The sequence below is a fragment of the Lytechinus variegatus genome, chromosome 1 (genome assembly GCF_018143015.1).
Source record: "Lytechinus variegatus isolate NC3 chromosome 1, Lvar_3.0, whole genome shotgun sequence".
NCBI lineage: Eukaryota > Metazoa > Echinodermata > Echinoidea > Temnopleuroida > Toxopneustidae > Lytechinus > Lytechinus variegatus.
The window spans coordinates 16,664,984-16,682,652 of record NC_054740.1 but is presented as its reverse complement, the minus strand read 5'-3'; the positions used below and the strand labels follow the sequence as shown (position 1 = coordinate 16,682,652).

General features: G+C 33.5%; 1 protein-coding gene across 6 annotated transcripts in view; it reads right to left on the bottom strand.

The window, feature by feature from the left end:
- Positions 1-462: 462 nt before the first annotated feature.
- Positions 463-17,669, bottom strand: part of LOC121407329 (dachshund homolog 1-like) — a 31,017-nt gene continuing 13,810 nt past the window's right edge. For 4 of the 6 annotated variants that reach the window (XM_041598369.1, XM_041598383.1, XM_041598391.1 and 1 more), the window contains 6 exons: positions 16,844-16,974; positions 16,444-16,546; positions 13,417-13,500; positions 12,669-12,938; positions 9,605-9,654; positions 463-4,421 (listed from right to left, as the gene is read on the bottom strand). In XM_041598369.1, the coding sequence (XP_041454303.1) occupies positions 4,326-4,421; positions 9,605-9,654; positions 12,669-12,938; positions 13,417-13,500; positions 16,444-16,546; positions 16,844-16,974 (734 nt within the window). In that variant the 3' untranslated portion in view covers positions 463-4,325. Of the gene's footprint in view, positions 4,422-9,538; positions 9,655-12,668; positions 12,939-13,416; positions 13,501-16,443; positions 16,547-16,843; positions 16,975-17,669 lie in introns of all 6 variants that reach the window. The other 2 variants (XM_041598376.1, XM_041598399.1) reach the window with 2 other exon arrangements.

The window sequence follows — 17,669 nt, the reverse complement described above, 5'->3', positions numbered from 1 at the left end:
GAAATATGCGGTCACTGCCAAGATCAAGTACAGATTCTACCCTCACTCACGAGTAATAAACCCATATTCATCTGCCTCTCACCTAACACAAGAATACCATATACATTATTGAGAAAATAATTGAAAACTTTTAAGGTAAAAAGTGAAAATGTAAACTCTTTGAAACATGAAAAAGTGGATTCTTGGTAATTTTAAGTGATTTCTTTCTATTTTCAATATTATTCATTGGAGAGATTTCAGTGAACACTCACAAGCTTCCCAAATGAAGAAAAAAGTGTATAATTTCACTCCAAATTCTCCACATGTTCACTCTAAGAAAAAAAATCACAACTATCTTGTAGAGTAACATTTTCAAAAAGTACCTCACTTTCATAAAAAAATCAAACACAAAAAACAATGTCAGTTCTCTCAAATTCAGAAATGAACACTTCAAATGAATAAAGAAACACAATAACATTATTCTTACACTGAACTCGATGTGGGCTCAAGGGCCCAAACTTTATTGCAATATCGCTTCCCTAATAAATTAAAAGAAATTATTTACTTTGGAAAGAGCAAACATATCAACAAATGATAAAGTTTAAAATGAGGATGAAAATAAACAAAATGGTAATGACAAAAATAATTAAATCAAAGAATTTGCGCTACTGATAAAATGAAAACAATTTACATCTAAATTCTACAATAACAAGACAACATTGATCTACAATAGTTTTATGCTTTTTTTTGTCTGTTTCTAAATTCAAATCTGTAATTTTTACACAATTTTTGTTACAAGAATAAGATGTACACAACAGATTCCATAGTCACACATACATTCATACCTTTCTCATAAAGAATCTTCAGTAAAGGTGGTTTTATTGAAGAAGAAGATTTCATAAAGTGAGCACCATATATATAAGGGTGGGGTTGAAATTCATTGTGAGACATTATGTTCTGTACATGATCCAGTATATGACTTTTGACCTTTTAATTCTTATGCCCATGTATGATTATGTAATTTTTTAATAATATCAATGGACAGTTCTCAACTTTGTCAAAAAAAAATCTTGTTTATGCAATTTATAGCAAGAAACTGGGAATATACCTGCAATTTTATTTAGCTCCATAAATGTGCATGGTTGTAAAGAAACAAGTAATAAAATATCACCTGCATAGCACTATAAAAAGTGGCCCAAGTAATTTTATTCCAATGCCAAAAAAATTGTTTCCCCAATTCTCCACTCTCTTTATGTAATAACATTGATAAGAAATGAATGATAGGTAGAAAACCCATAACCAAACTGAAGTTGATTTTAATGTCCAAAATGGGGTGAAACAAAATGTGTTCTTCTAAATCTTTGCAACCCTGAGATAAAAATATAACAAAATTAAATCGAATGAATGGGGAAAACTATATTGAAATAGAAAAAAAAGCCTACCAAATAAACATTATTTATATCATTATGAAAAAATGGTGCAGAAGAAATACATCTGATAAATTGAATGATCATGAAAATTATATCTTTCAAGCAACTTACAATAATTAATATACAAATGGGCACAACACAGGAATGTCTATGATACAGGTCATTTCAATATGACACATATTAACCTCAAACAATGGGCAAACAAATGTGATGTGACTACCTTATCCAAGTCTTGGAACAATTCTTTCTTTACTTCACAAAAATTATTTAGGCTAACACGGGAGAGATGTAATGAAGATAATTGCGTAAGAAGGTTTCTAACAAAGAACGGTCTTCATTTTTTTCTATTCCATTCTACATCAAAATATAATACTGAAAATACATCTCTCAACAAACTAGAATGAATGAGAAGAATGAAATGAACAGGGGAATACCTAAAAAAAATCATCTTAATATAAATTAAACACATAAATCATAATATCATTTTGTAAAAAAACACAACAACTAATGAATATATCAGGTCATTACATTAAAAATTCAAATTCCTAATATGGATGTGATACAGATGAAATGACAAATTTTCCATGTATATGTTGTCAAATGAAAAAAAAATATATAAACATTTGTTTCCTTCTGCTGTCATTTAGTACTACGTCTAGGTATTTCAAAAAAAGTTATAAAAAATATCACCACGAAACAAACGATTTACAACTTTTGAGCTTACACCCTGTATGCTTCTTGTTCTCACCCTATAGTCTTCATGTAACATATATCTATTACATAACAATGTCTCAATTGCAGGGTCAATCATAATACATTTGCATCAACTTTTGTACAGCATATAAACTATACACTATAAATACACACAAAAGACTGGCCCAAAATTCAAATAGTGCATCATAGTACAGCGATTTAAAATGTTCAAAACACAAGGGGAATTTCAGCAAGTTCTAAGAGATAGAAAGCATGACAGACGCTACCGTTGTAATGCAGCCTTTGCCATTACTTACCAAATACACTGGGCTTAGCTAATATGGAATTCATTTACAAATGGTCATGTAGCAATAGAGAGGGAGGGTGTTTTTGAAGAGTAAAATCTAAATTTGATTGAAAAAAAATTAAACTTCGATCATAGCATAGATTGGCCGATCAAGACAAGCATGATCCCTGCCTATGCATCATATTCGAAATAAAATAAATTGAAACAAAATAATTTACTACATTAACCATATAAACAAAATTACATAAACAAATGTTAGTAGTCGCAGCACATTGTCTATGAGTATATGGATATATCATCTTGTATGCTATTTCAAATAATATAATGGCAACTGCGAGATGTACATATTCTGCATAGCGTTATGGCAAGTATATCAAGTTAATTTTATTTTACTAAAAAGTCAGGAGGAGATTCAATTTTACCAAAGATGTGCTTTAGTTTGTGAAAAATCTGAAGTCCCAAATGAACATAAGGGGTATAAAGTGCAGGTTTCTTAAATTAATTTGGCAAATAAGGATATGATGGTGGGGGTAATAATAAATACATTCATAAATTGCTAAGAAATATCATTCTCATGGGTTAAGTGCTATATTAAAAGCATAATATCATCATTAGATGATTTGATTTCCACCATGAAGTGCCAGTAAAAGGACAGAACTATGGAATAAAGTTATACATGACTCTGTTTGGGACAGCTTTGTGAATGCAAACTTTGGGAGAAAATGCTTTAACTCAGAGAGGTCAATAACTGAAATCACAATTGGTAAAGGATTATGCTAAGGGTCAAAGTTCATGACCTCTAATATATAACAGATGAAATGAACTATTGCAGTACCAGCTGCAAGCATGGGTGCCGATTGCAGATTAACCAATAATGATTATGATAGCCACTGGAAAATGAAATCAATTTGAATATACTCTGGCTAAACCAAAGAAATCCATTTTCTAATCAAAACTGTACATCATTTTCACTCACACTTGCCAGTGGTGTATCATGCAGAGGCAATATCATACATTAATAAATAATAAATATACAAACTCAGGCTCAGGAAATTCATGTACATAAACAATGCCCAAATTAGAGATTTAATGGCTAAATTTTATACAATTGATAACTCTTAAATAGAGCTTTTATACCAATAACCCATTTGCACTTGAAAGCTTTGGTTCTTAGTCATTCAGTTTGGTATAGGCCTAGTGATGAGATTATGTTTACTAGATTTACCACCATGGCAAGTTACATGATTGCAAAATGCTCTATAAAATCATTGCAAGTTCTAATATATAGTCTGTCATTTATTTTTACAATGTTAGGTTTAAATGAAATCAAGAAAAGTCCTAACAGAACAAACAGTAGCTATGGCTGGTAAGGTTAGAATTGCAAGGTCATATTTACATCAATTTACATCAAACTTGGCATCTTCACTCTATGTGGTGGACAAAAGGTCAATTCTGCCCAAGTATTCATATTTATGGGAAGGTAACAGCAACAGCACACATTCATCATAAATCTCCAATAGCCTCACAAAATACTATATACATTCTTCTAAAATGTTTCTCCATCTTTCTGATAGTATTCTCATCGTACGTTGATTCACTAATATTACGAGCCTGTGAACACCATCTTGATGAAGACAGCTACAATAATTACAATGTCTTCCTTTTGTACATCCACTTAATGAGTCCATACTGCTGTATCCCTCCTGAGCTGGGCTCTTTAATGTCATCTTAGATCATCTTGTATGGAACCTTATCTATATATCCTCTGCACAAAAAGTGAATACATTCACTCATTTCGTTGCTGCAATCCATCTCACGCTATTGTGTAAGGATTTCTACATCCTATCAGGAGCGGAGTTCTTTCAAGGTCAAGCAGTAACTGTTCTTCTTTTTTTTTACATGTCCCTCCAGTAGGGCTAGATACAGTGTTGCCATGGTAACCAAGATGGGAGCGGTCTACGTGGCCAGTCCAGGGTTGAAGAGGAGGGAGTTCTTGAAGTACATTCTGGCATCTGTGCAAAGATGAAAAAAGAATGTCAAATGATTAATAATTATGCATATTACATACTTAATGCATGGCATTAAAACTAGAATCCCCATTACACATCATGAAACAAAACTTCAATTGAATTAAACTAATGAATAAAATATTAAATAAGACAAATAAGAAACAAATCACATAAAAAGTGGAATATCTTACAAAATGTTACATAACAGTGTCAATATTATCTACATTGAGATAATAATATAATTTTAAGTTAATTGTAACATAACAAACTAATACTTCTGATATTACTACTAATAATACTAGTAGTAGTTTGAGTGGACTAGCCTATGTCAACTTGGGAGTCATGAACAAAATGTCTCCAAGCAGTTCTATTAATTAGCTACATTAATGTGCATTCCTCATTTTGATACTGCATGCATGAGACATTTATGTGAGACTCCATACATGACTAGTGATATATAGTTATATGATCACACACAAGTAGTTTAATGGAAGCATAGACATTATATGAAACCAAATTTCAACAATCATCATTTAAAAATATGAATATACAAAATAGTATTTTTTCTAAACTAAAGCAAAAATATTCTCAAATTGAACAATATATATACTCAACAAACTTTCAAATGAAAGAAACTGGCATTCTCATATCATTTTATATTTTGTATAAAGGTCTATTCATCTATATTCTAGAACATCTTTAACTAAAGAATGCACCTATGTTGGATATTGAAACAACATTTGAATAATGAGAATCAAAACCACATTCTGGTCATGAATGTTTTAACACTTGAAATATATATTGCAAAAGTGGTATGAATGAGAGTCTCAAGAGCTTTGAGTCCATCCAGAAATCTAGCACAGCTCAATGAGTTTACTAAAATAATTGCAATTCCTGTATATTGAATTGTTCTCACAAGTTATACTGGAAATGTTTACTGAACAATTTCTTTGAGTAATGCAGTTTGTGTATTCCAGAGCTATATTATTCAAGTTGCAAATGACCTTTACATCATCGACCTTTTTCCAGACAATGATATGTTTTGGTGTTCTAAGAAAGAATGAGAATTTAATCAGTGAGAGTGCAGCTATCAAAATCCCATTGTATTACGCACAGATGAGAAACAATAGCTTAATTTTCTATTAGCATTCAAATGAAGGAGATTGCTACGCAATTTGAGTGTAATTAAACCCAATCACTCAATTAGTTATTGAGTCATATCATAACAGAACCATATCCTATCTAGGAACCAGCAGATATTAATCATTTAAACTGCCATCTATTTAATAATTTATAAAGTAGGAACTAATTTGAATTGACACCTCACATCTGTAATGTGAAAGCTCGCCTTTTAAATTGGCACCATGTAATTACATTCATTTACTTGCAATACGTTAAATCTATTGCCGAATGTACTTAATTAAAAAAAAGCCAAATTAAAGCCAATAAAGGCATCATTAGTTATGGTTCGCAGCACTCTACTGTTAACAAAATTCATTTTCGGCTCCATTACTTCCAGTGGTAAAGGAACAAAATCTCATTATAATGATCATGATTATCATCATTATGACTGCAAATATGAACTACAAGAACATATGGGAAATAGTGTCAAAAAGCTATTATTTCAATTTCATTATTCACATTTACATCATTGCAAATGATCAAATCCATCAAGGTCATAGACTCTTTAAACATACTAAAATGCTTGAATGTTAACCAATTAATGGTAGACTAATTACAAAAGTTTTTGTGTATAATGACTTTGATAACACCTCTCATAAATTTAAATTAATACTGTTGGCACATTTCGGCTTCATTCAAGAATTATGTTATATATCATTAACATTTTATTACAGCTAAATCCTTTCTAGAGCAACAAATTCAATTTCATATAATTTAATCCCCAGTGATAAATAAACCTTCAGATTATGGTTGAACCTTTTCCCCTCACAAAAACAAATTAATATCAAAAGAGTCCTAAATGAGAGAGCAGAGTTTTCAATACATGTACAAAATTTGAAGATTTAATTTGAATGAACAAACTCTCCTTATCATATTGCTTGTATTTCTTCTTTTTATGTTTGTTGATTATGAATAACAAAATTACCATGATAATAGTAAAAAGACAATAAAAACAGTTTTTTTAGTTAAAAAAAAGAATATTTGAAATAAAGTTAACATTCTGGACAGGTGATAAAACAAAGAAACCAAACTGACTTGGTGTAAACTAATTGCAAATGAAAAACAAAATTCTTCACTATGATATATCCCATATAAATTGGAACTGATAGTATTTTATTTACCCTTGATCTCCTTTGATAACATTAAATTTGTTGAAAATTAGTTGCATGCCACATTTTCTTGGTATAAAATAATTGAAAATAAAATTCATTTAAATGTCTTTTTTCATGTTTTAACTTTTTGTTATTTTTATTTACACCAATCTGCCAATTTGATTCCCAATATGATGGGGGAAGGGGTGGGGGTATTTGAGCAACAGAGAACAATGAAAGGGTTGAAAAATGGACACACCACTCATGTAGGCCTACATGATAACATCAATAAAGTCTCCACATATTTGGGAATTCACCATAATTTAGAATTACTACTGGTTGCCATGATAACATTCTTTGTACTTATGATTTCATGCTTTAACTCATTCATGAAATGAATTAGTTGAAGCCTTTTTTATCAGTTATAATTCTTAAAATAAAATTCCATAATGCTGTCAATTAAGGAACTTTTTAACAATGAATGAAATCTACTGATGCAATATCTATGTGCAGCATTTTCACATTTTTTCTGTTCGAGTTTTTTTTAATGATTTCTGGTGATGTGCATTAAAAATTCTAGTGCCAAGCAACAAAATTAAATATTTGCGTCACATTTGGCTAAACATATGGGATAAAATATATATGAAAACATAGGATAAATAAAATGTTTGAACTCCAGCTGTCATTACAACTGATGTACAATACATCTAAATTAATTAGCTAGTCAAATCATATCACAGTTGTCAAATGTTATATAGACTGCCCCAATTTTGCCTAATTTGATTTGACAATAATTTTGCAGAGCAAAACATTAATAAAAGTTTGACCTTCAAACATCACTAAAGCTTTGTAAAACATTGAACCATAGAAACAACATATACATCCACAACAGTATACGCTGCTTGCATGCAAACATAGTTAGAATATAGCAAAACAATATGACATGTGCCAATTAAGCCAAAAACCTGTCACTCAAACAATTGATATATGTTCAGGTTTTTAACATATGCTTTTAATTTCTATCATAATTACGAAACATAGATGTGACATCTGGGGTAATCATGAAATCAAATTGTTTCTTTTTTTATTGAAGAAAAGTCACAATTTGTGTGGGAACCCCCAAGAAGGGAAATAAATTTAATATCCCTGAGTAGAACCACTTTTTTATGGCTCATCTCTATATTACATCACAAATTGCACAAAATGTAAAGGGTACTTTAATATGAATGGATATTCACTTCAGATTTAATTTCGACACCTGCCAGTGTGAAAAAATAAATGGAATATATCCCTCTTAAGACAAACACTACAAATCCTCAACAGCACACACACACAAAAAAAAATATGGATGTTTAACATTGCACCATGAACACCAAGAAGAGCAGGTAGAAAAAAACAAAAGGAAAATACAGAGATCAAGAAAGCTAAGAAACACCCTTCATGATTGGGAAATGGTGTCATGGGGAAAGGGTGTATTTTGTGGGTGTAGCTCAGAGGATCTAAGGGAATAACCTGCTTTCTGCTGCAATGGGTAAAACATAGCAGTGATCATTCTCCTTCAAGTTTTTTTTTTATTCTTTTAACCTCAGACTCGACAATCATTAAAAAATGCCTAAGCTTTGCCTTATAAGCAGATTAAGCTATAAAATAAGTGTTAGTAAGCCAGCTGATATGTTATAATCAATTGAAAGTTAAAATATATTAAGCCACCATTGATATTTTGTTGTAGGAATATGCAAGTTAAGCCAGAAATAAATGCATTTATTTTACTTGAATCAATGGCACACAGAGAAAGAAAGCGAGCACATTTAAGTAACATCATAACTTAGCAACAGGTGGGATATGTGGCGCAGGGAAGCAATTGGTAGGGTGGGGTAGGCGGAGGAGGGGAGGGAAAGGTTATGGGTTGGTATGGGTTAGATGGGTAAGGTAGAGTAGGTTAGGTGATGGTAGTATAAAGTATCAGGTGTAGAGTGGTGTTAAGTGAAGTGTCAAGGGGTGTATGGTAACAGGATGAGGCAGGATGGGAGAGGTAAGTGTAGAAATATTGAGAGAAAGATGGTGTGGGAAGGAGATTATTGGTGTATGGTGGTATGATATGGTGAAGCACAGTAAATATTAATGTAATTTTGGTTTAGGGTGGTGTATGTATAATTGTATGACTAATGTGAAATTACATATTGTGGTGTGCTGTGGTGAAGACTGGTGCAATTTGGTGAAAGGAGGTTGGTCTAGATGGTAGTGAATGGTTCATTATATTGAAGAATGGTGGTCAGGAGGTATATAGAGGTTTATGCAGTGAAGAGTGGTATATTTTGGTGTATTGAGTACTGTAGTGAAAAAGGTAGAATGTTTGGTGTATGTTGCATTAAATGTGAACTGTAGTGAGAAGAGTAAAGTTTGGTGTAGAGACATACTCTATAGATTGGTGAATAGGAAGAACTAGGTGGAGTGATTTGGTCTCGTTAAGTGTGGTGGGTCAAGGGAGTTGGATTTGGTGAAAAGGGTGCATATGAAAAAGAGGGGTGTAAATATATTTTGAGTGTTTTAAACACTGTACATTTATCAGATGAAGATTTGTGTAGTATGGGCAATGTGGTGTTTACCTAAGTATGGTGTGGTGTAAAGTATTATGTAGCATGTATAGTTTAGTGGTTTAAGGTGCTGCATCAATTAAGATGTACCATGTAAGAGATGATAAAGTGTGACCATGTAGTGCGATGAGGGATGGATGCATGAGAGATGATAAGAGAGTATGACAGAGAATCAAAGGATATGGGTAGGGGGTAAGGAAGGATGGGTTATGAGACCAAATGAGGGGGATTGGGAGATTAAGGGGGGCCACACCTGTCCGCCTTAAGGATGCGTGCTCCCGTTAATACCTTGGAGTCGGCTGACAGCCTCATTCCTCACCACGTTGTTAGCTCTTTCACGATCAATCTCCATCTCTGGTGACATTTCCTCTGTGAATAAAAAAATAAATGAATTGATTAACGATTCAATAATATTGTTTAATATGCTTGCAGAACTTGGATGTCAAATGTATCAGTTATTTGTCTCCTACTTCCTCCTGACATTTACAATTAACTCACCCTTTAAATGAGTAATATTCTTCAAATAAAAAACAAATGATATGATCACTGCTTACAGAATTTGAACCAATGATTTTTGTCTGGTTTCTTAGGTAACAGTTAATTATCAATTGCATATTATTCCATTTCATTACATTTATTGTATCTGTCAAACACAGATAATTGTATAAACATGTCAATTCTTGCTGTACAAAAGGAAATTCACAAAATAATATAATAACCATAAAAATCAACTTAACATTATATGACATGGACATAATTATACAGAATGATAGAGTACATGACATGTATTTATATGAATTACATTCACTTGCTTTGCTTGCATAATCATAAGGCATTTATTAATTCATTCATTTATCTACTTTCTTTATGGCACAGCTGTGTGAAATATATTATAAACTTTATTCATTTTTTTCATTTATTCCGTCATATTAAATTCACAACTTTGAACTACGCGGCTATTATCTCCTCAATCATATATTTCCTTTGTTATACTAAAGAGGAGTTAGATATGTAAATAGTTTAAGGTAAACATATTAACTATTTTAATAGTCATTTGTTCTGCCTATAAAACATAATACAAAAAGAAAAGGGATGAGATTCAACTGTAATTTAGGAAATATTTATCTCATTTTTGGATGACCAGCACTGGGATTAAATATATAGTCACAAAGAAAGTTCCAGTAAGATAGAAAGTTTGAAGTAGTGCAGCACCACCTAGTGGTGGATTGGCACCAGGCCAGTTGACACAACTACTGTTAATTTGTTCACTCCTCATCACTAAAGTGATCTGAAGGTCGCCAATGGATAATTACATTTCCAAACACGCAATTATTATGCCTCCTATATTTCTTTCTGCCGCCCGTTCACCACAGTTTAACCCCTTTATCATTTTCACACCAAGACTGACACTATCTTTCTTCAATATCACAGCTAGAGCTCCCCTCTTACATGATCTCTCTTTCTCTTTTGATGTCTGTCTATTTCTCATCTGTATATCTTGATCTATGCTTTGCTCAATCTGTCCATATCCCTGTTTATCTTACCAATCTTTGAATCTCTATCTATATATCTCTCTCTCAACACTGAAAATTACTAATATAAATACATATGCATACATCCTACAGAAGGGCGAAGTCTATGAATGGGTTCATTCTGTTATAATATGCATATTTAGACGTTAAGTCAAAGGTAGAGGGCATTAAGGGGCATTGCGAACATTGAGAGAAGACAAAAAAAATCGCCTTAAATGCAGATGCAGAAAGACATGTTTATATGATTTTCTTAATCCATTCACTATATTATCTATTCATCAAAGTGTAATGGTGAACTATTCCTATTATAGGATGTCAATTATTATGTCTCTGGTATAGGCCCTATTGTGTATCAGTGAATTGCAATGATTTGTGTCTCTCTCTGCCTGTCTGTAAAACTCTGTATGTCCGTCTAATTCTATTTCATTGTCTCAATCACAACATATAAATGCTGCCTGTTTTGATCTCAGTTAGAATACATGTATTGTTCTCAAATAAAATTACCCTAGATTAGAAAGTATATTCTCTTTCGAAAATCCATTCTTTCCATTTAATTATGTCACCCATTTCCGTCTGCCCAATCCCCTTTTTTTCTTTCTCTGTCTCTCTCTCCTCTTCATTCCAATACTATTAATATTAATAGCATATTTCAATTCTCCCCTAGCCTGAAATACCTATATATGACAATACCAATCTCTCTCTCTCTCTCTCTCTCTCTTCACCTCTACTCTTTCCCGCCGCCATCACTCGGCATGGGCAAATGGACAATATCATTAGCAGCGCTTGCTCAATAATTCATTGATGATGGATATTATTTGTAGATTTCATGCAATAAGTCGGCAGTCGTTAGGTATAGCTTTCATGATTGGCTGATTATTGTCCAATCAAGCCAGTCATCAGGGAGATGGGTATTCCATTACTCTTATTTCTCATTCCCATTTCCTGCTGAGTTATATGGACGGCTCTCTTCACTCTTGCCTCATTGCCTTATTTGCATTATTGATGAGGATTCAAATCTAAAATTGGCCAAGTGTTGTGCAATGGACGACATGCACACTAGTGGCTGACTATAATAAACCGATGCCGTACCTATCATTGCATAGCACCCTTACAGTCACTCATAAAAACGCAGAATCCATCTATCTCTTCAAAATAATTTTTTTCTCATTCATTGCCAATTATTTCTTTGCTTTTTGTTCATGTAATTAACAGTATATGTCTGATTTCCTTAGTTGAAAATAGATATAGTGATACATTTCTAAATTTCTGTTTCTATAAGTTGAATATTAATATCTGTTTAATGATAAGAGGATTTCAAAAACACTTAAACTTCTCTTCCAATTCAAAATTTTCAAGGGTATTCCAATACAGCAATTGAAACCTCTCTTCTTCACTTAACTGCAAATACAATTACAACAATGATCGCATACTAAATGGGCATACACAACAGCAGACATGCTCCTACTTCTCCTCTCGTTCGTCCGTGTCAAAGAGATTTTCCAAGAATAGGTAAGTTCTCACTTAACCACTGACCAATCAACCACAGTACACACAACAACAGCACAGAAACAAACTTCTAGCTCTAGAAAGACAACAGACACAACAACCAAAACTACCTAAAACAAATGAGTAAATAATGGTCCTGCAAACATCCCTCTCCTGAATAACGGCTGTTAATCAATGTCAAGTTCTCAGCTATGGTATTTCCAAAAGTATAACTCTTGTTTTAACTGCAAATCAAAACAAAGGATTGATTGTGAACGACTGGCAACTTATCACTGGCGGCACACATCATGGAATGGGATGCAGAGCAGTACAACCAAAGGAGGATTGAACCCATGCACCACTCACCTTTCTCATAGACGTCTGGACAGCTAGGTCTCCTGTCTCCACCGTTGAGTGCCCTGATAGATTCCTGCGCCGCTGCCTGGATGGGTTGGATAGTCTGAATGGGTGGGCTCCTGCTTGGCTCCTGGTCTGACATGGAGCCCTTCATTTTCTGCTGCTCCCTCTCACGCTCTCTCTGCTGCTGTTGTTGTTGCTGCTGGGTCGTTGACTCCGCTTGCTCTTGGAGACGTCTCCTGCTGCGTTTCTCCCTCTTGAGACGACGGGCAAGGATAGCTGTCAAAGACAACAGAAACGGAGCAAATAAGCTAAGAAATACCCGATGCCTGTACTGCTTTTCTAAAATCATATAATGATTTTTCATCCTACAGGGCAGGTTTGGTATATTACATTATCAAATGAAACAAATGGAGAGATGATGGGTTGTCATGCAAAATGGACATAACCTGATAAACAGAGAGATTATTGAACATGGTGAGTCAGGACATGTAGCATAAAAAACATACGGAAATGTTCACACTAGGATATATCCTTCCAATTCCCCAACAAATCACCTTTCCATCATGAAACCTACCAATGATGGGAGCATTTCATGAAACAAATAATCAATGACTTTCACTGACTATTTTAATCTTAGCCAATCAGATACAAGGATATCAGTAGCTTATAACAGATAATCAATCAAAATCACTATTTGTTTCAAGGATGCTGCCCTGGTGAAACTTTAAATTCTGTATTCCTTATATAGACTTACCAAACCTCCTCTGCTCAGCCACCAATTGTTTTTCCATTGACTCTCTTAGTTCACGCTCACGCAACAATTCAAGCTTCAGTTCAGCTGTGAAAGAGAACATATCAATTATTATATTTCATATAATTCAATAAGACAATATTAATAACCACTTTTCTACTGTTGAATTATATTATATAAGAACCATAATTTCACAATTTTATATCAAATAATCATAATACAAAATACTGATACTTGTATCATATAGATTATTCATCTTTGTTGAATCTACTAATACTGCTTGATCTTATAGAAGATAAAATAAAAATAAGTAAAAAATTTCAGAGGAAATATGAAGAAAATCTTATGGACATATTATCAAATTCACTTCCTGTTATATGGTAATGATAAATTAGTCTTCATTTATAAAGGTAGCGTGACTTTCTCAGAATAACACCTATTATGTTTTAAAACAGAGATGTCACACGCAAAGCATATAATATGATTTAAAGGAAATAAAAAGTTACGGGATGCAAAAGGAGACCCTACTAATGATTCAAATTATTGTTCCAGCAATAGCAACTAATTCATCACATCGAAAGCAGGAAAGAATTATAGTTCCAACATGAGCTTCAAACTAAAATTACTTATTAATGGAACAGTTTTCAGTGATACAATTAATCACTTTATATTTCATATTCAGTGACATATTACATGAAGTAAATGGGGCAATTAATGATATATATGGGGCTATTTGAATAGATTCTAACTTATCTTTGTTTCTTTTCAGTGTCATTAAAATCAAATCCAACAATTTTGATTGATGTCGTCAATTGTCATCTATTATCGCAGGATTATTATTCAAAGGAATAGGAAGTGGGAGCATACAATCGTTAGCTGATAAATGGAGCGCAATTAAACCCTCAACAGTTGAGAAAACAATTGGGATTCCTAAACTTTCACTTTGAAAACCCCTTAATCCACGCTAGAGTATGGTGGGAACGACTAGCATCGGATATGGCAATCAATGCTCAAATAAATGGCATAGAGTTTCCTTAGGAAAAAGCACTTGTAACAAGAAACAATTGTTTGATTTATTGACCTTGTTATCATTGGGCATTAAGTTAAAGTCTAATTGCTCTCTTCTAACAAACAGAGGAGTGGTTTTGTGAAATATGACTGCTTGAGTGGATGAAGCCTCACTTTCAGTCATAAAGTCAATTTTTCAACATTTATCATGAACTCTATACTTGTGAGTAAGGAACTGCAATTACAAAGTATGAACTGACCACTTTGAGGGCTTGGTATGAGCCTACACAATCCTCAGGTGGGATACATACTAAGTCCTGAATTAGAATATTTCAGATAAAATCATTATGTGTTTAAAAAAAAGTTTTGACTCATTTTGTATAGCCTCCTTGAAAACTATGAACTTTTGGTTTGGCTTAGGCCGATAAATTAGACAATTAACACACAACTAAACATTAAATCTAGTCTGTAGTTGTTACATATAATGATACTAATAATGTAATTAATCAAAACCACAGATGTATAGATGATAACTTCTATTGAATTGGAGACAGTTATCACTCTCTACAAAATATTAATCACACAACTGTTTAAATTCAAACAAAAAAGGAGACTATCTATCATCAATCATTAATATGTGAGACCTAGTTTGACATAAATGGATTGTTAACTTTGTAGTTCTCAAACTTTTTATAATGCTTCATTTTAAATACATCTGATATAATTATTAGTTCACAGTGATGATGTTCACCATCGATATAAAATGAAGTTAATTGACTTTATGTTCTTATAGTCATGTGAAGTGGAATAATTTATTGTCGTTGAGAGTCTATAAAAACCCTGTAAATTAAGACAAGACAAAATACTGTTAGGTAATTATCTCCTGATTACTTCTGACTTATACCCAATACTCAGTGAACTATATTTCACAAACTACATGTGCAATGATTTTAACTATATATACCTTATAACTTGTAAGGTGTTCGTGTTTTAAATGGACACCCATGTAAGCACTCTAACACCTCAGTCACATCTGCGGCCAGAAAACAGCGATTTTAATATTTTTGTACCAGCTACATATAGGTGGTTTGAATAAAAATAAATATGAACAGCTGTTTTTGACTCGCCGACAGCACAGTTTACTGAGGTAGAAAATCCTTTTTTGATACAAATTATGAGATCTTTTCCTAAAAACACAGTATATCTCCTATTTTCCAACAAGACATTTTTCAACCTGAAAAGGGTGAAAGTGAGAAATCAAGTCTGTTCCCTTCCGCAGCCCCAATGTGATGGCATATGTCATCAGGAAGCTAACCTTGATTCAAAGTTTCAATATTATTTCAATTTGTTGTCAGCAGAGTGAAACAGTCTGAAAGAAGGAATGAAAAAAAAATTCTTGTTTCACACTCATCATCTTGCATCTCTGCCTCGGATACGCATCTTTTCCGCACCGCCCCTGACCTTCTAGGGTGATGAAAAGTTTTTGGGTAGCTTCGGCAGAACTGTCAGCAGGACCCACTTGCTTATTGACATCTCAATTGCAAGATCAAAGGCAACTTTTAAGAGTGTCTTGAACATGCTTTGGGGGTTTTAACCCCCCCCCCTTTCTTAATTTTTTTTTACCAGGAATATCACAGACTTAGATTAATCTTCTATTATTTTTGTCCATCGATTTTTATATATATTCTCATTTCTTTATCTTTCTCTTAAGTTCACTTCGTTTACACTTTCCTTTCCTTTTTCTCTTCATCTCTCTCATCCTGTATAATCATCACCATTTTCATGAACCATCCTAAGAGGGGTCAGAAGACAGAAACACCTTTTGAAATACTATGAAAAGTATATTACCCCAAATATTAAATAATTTAAAAAGACTGATACTCTTCATTCTCTTCCTCCATCTTGACCATTACATAAAACAAATGTTCAATTGCACTGTAAATTGATAAAGTGTGTGTTATGTGAGTCGGGACTGTAAGGTCTGTAATGCAAAGATTTTTTGTAGTGGAAGATCATTGTTACCTTTTTCAAGGTTGATCTGTTTGTCTCTCTGACGTGCATTGTCTGATGCTACCTTGAGTAGACCCTGGATGTTGGTGAGGAGAGTTTCCATGGAGGATGGACCCTGTAACAATGAAAGACAAACAATAGAGGGTGAGAGAAACAATAGATGACAAGAGAAAAGAGAGAAAGGTGAAAAGAGGAAGGAGAGGGACATAGGAAGAAGGGGGAAAAAGAGAAGAGACAGAGATGGAAGAGGAAGGGTGAGACAAAGACAAGTAAGAGCACAGGAGAGAAGAAAGAAAGAAAGAAAAGAAAACTAATACAAAATCTGTAAAAGAATTAACGAATATTATTTTTGTTTCAAAGCAATGCACACTAATTGCCTTCAATCTGATGATTAGCAGTTCATTCTTCTTACCACTTGATGTGAAAGCATGTCACTAGCTGTCAATCCACTCATGGGCATCCCTGATTGGTTGGCATTGTTGCCATGGAGCTGTTCATACTCCTCCCCTCTTGGGTGTGCCCCTCCCTCAGAGAGAGATCCATCTACAAATGGAATACAAAATTATCGAAAAATTAAGATATTTCAAACAAAATGAAGTATTCAGCATATCATTATCATCACCAATCCACCACGATTGGATGAGTGCAGTTGGACCACAAAAAAGGGGTTTCCCCCTTACCCTCTTTATCTGGAACTCCATAAAGATAATTGAAGAACCAAACCATGATATTTTGAAGCATTTTGAAACAATGTTTTACAGTGTAATCACTATGATGCACAGTGAGACATGGAATCAAATAAAAACATTGGTAGGGACAGTGATTTTCCGCGATCGCGGAAAACGGACGGAATTCACGGAATCGGCTGTTTGAAACGGAAAGTGGCTTTTCAAACGGAAAATCACGGAAAACATGTTTTTTCTCAAAATGCACAAAAAAGCAACAGAAATTAATCCCAAATCCTCAACAAAATACGAATATCAACTGAAAAAACACGATCTCACTTTGCAACAACAATCATGACAATCAACACATCGTAACTACACTCGAGACTGCAGTCACTCGAGCCTCTCCATCACTCGATCGTATCCAAATTAGTTTTCACTTACGTCCGCATAGAAAGCAGAATCCGGCCGTGTGTTGCTGCCCTCTACGTTCGGTCATAATATAATGATCACGGTGATTCATCAAATCCAAAATGGCGGATATTCGGAAGTCGTCGACTGCTCAAAACGATG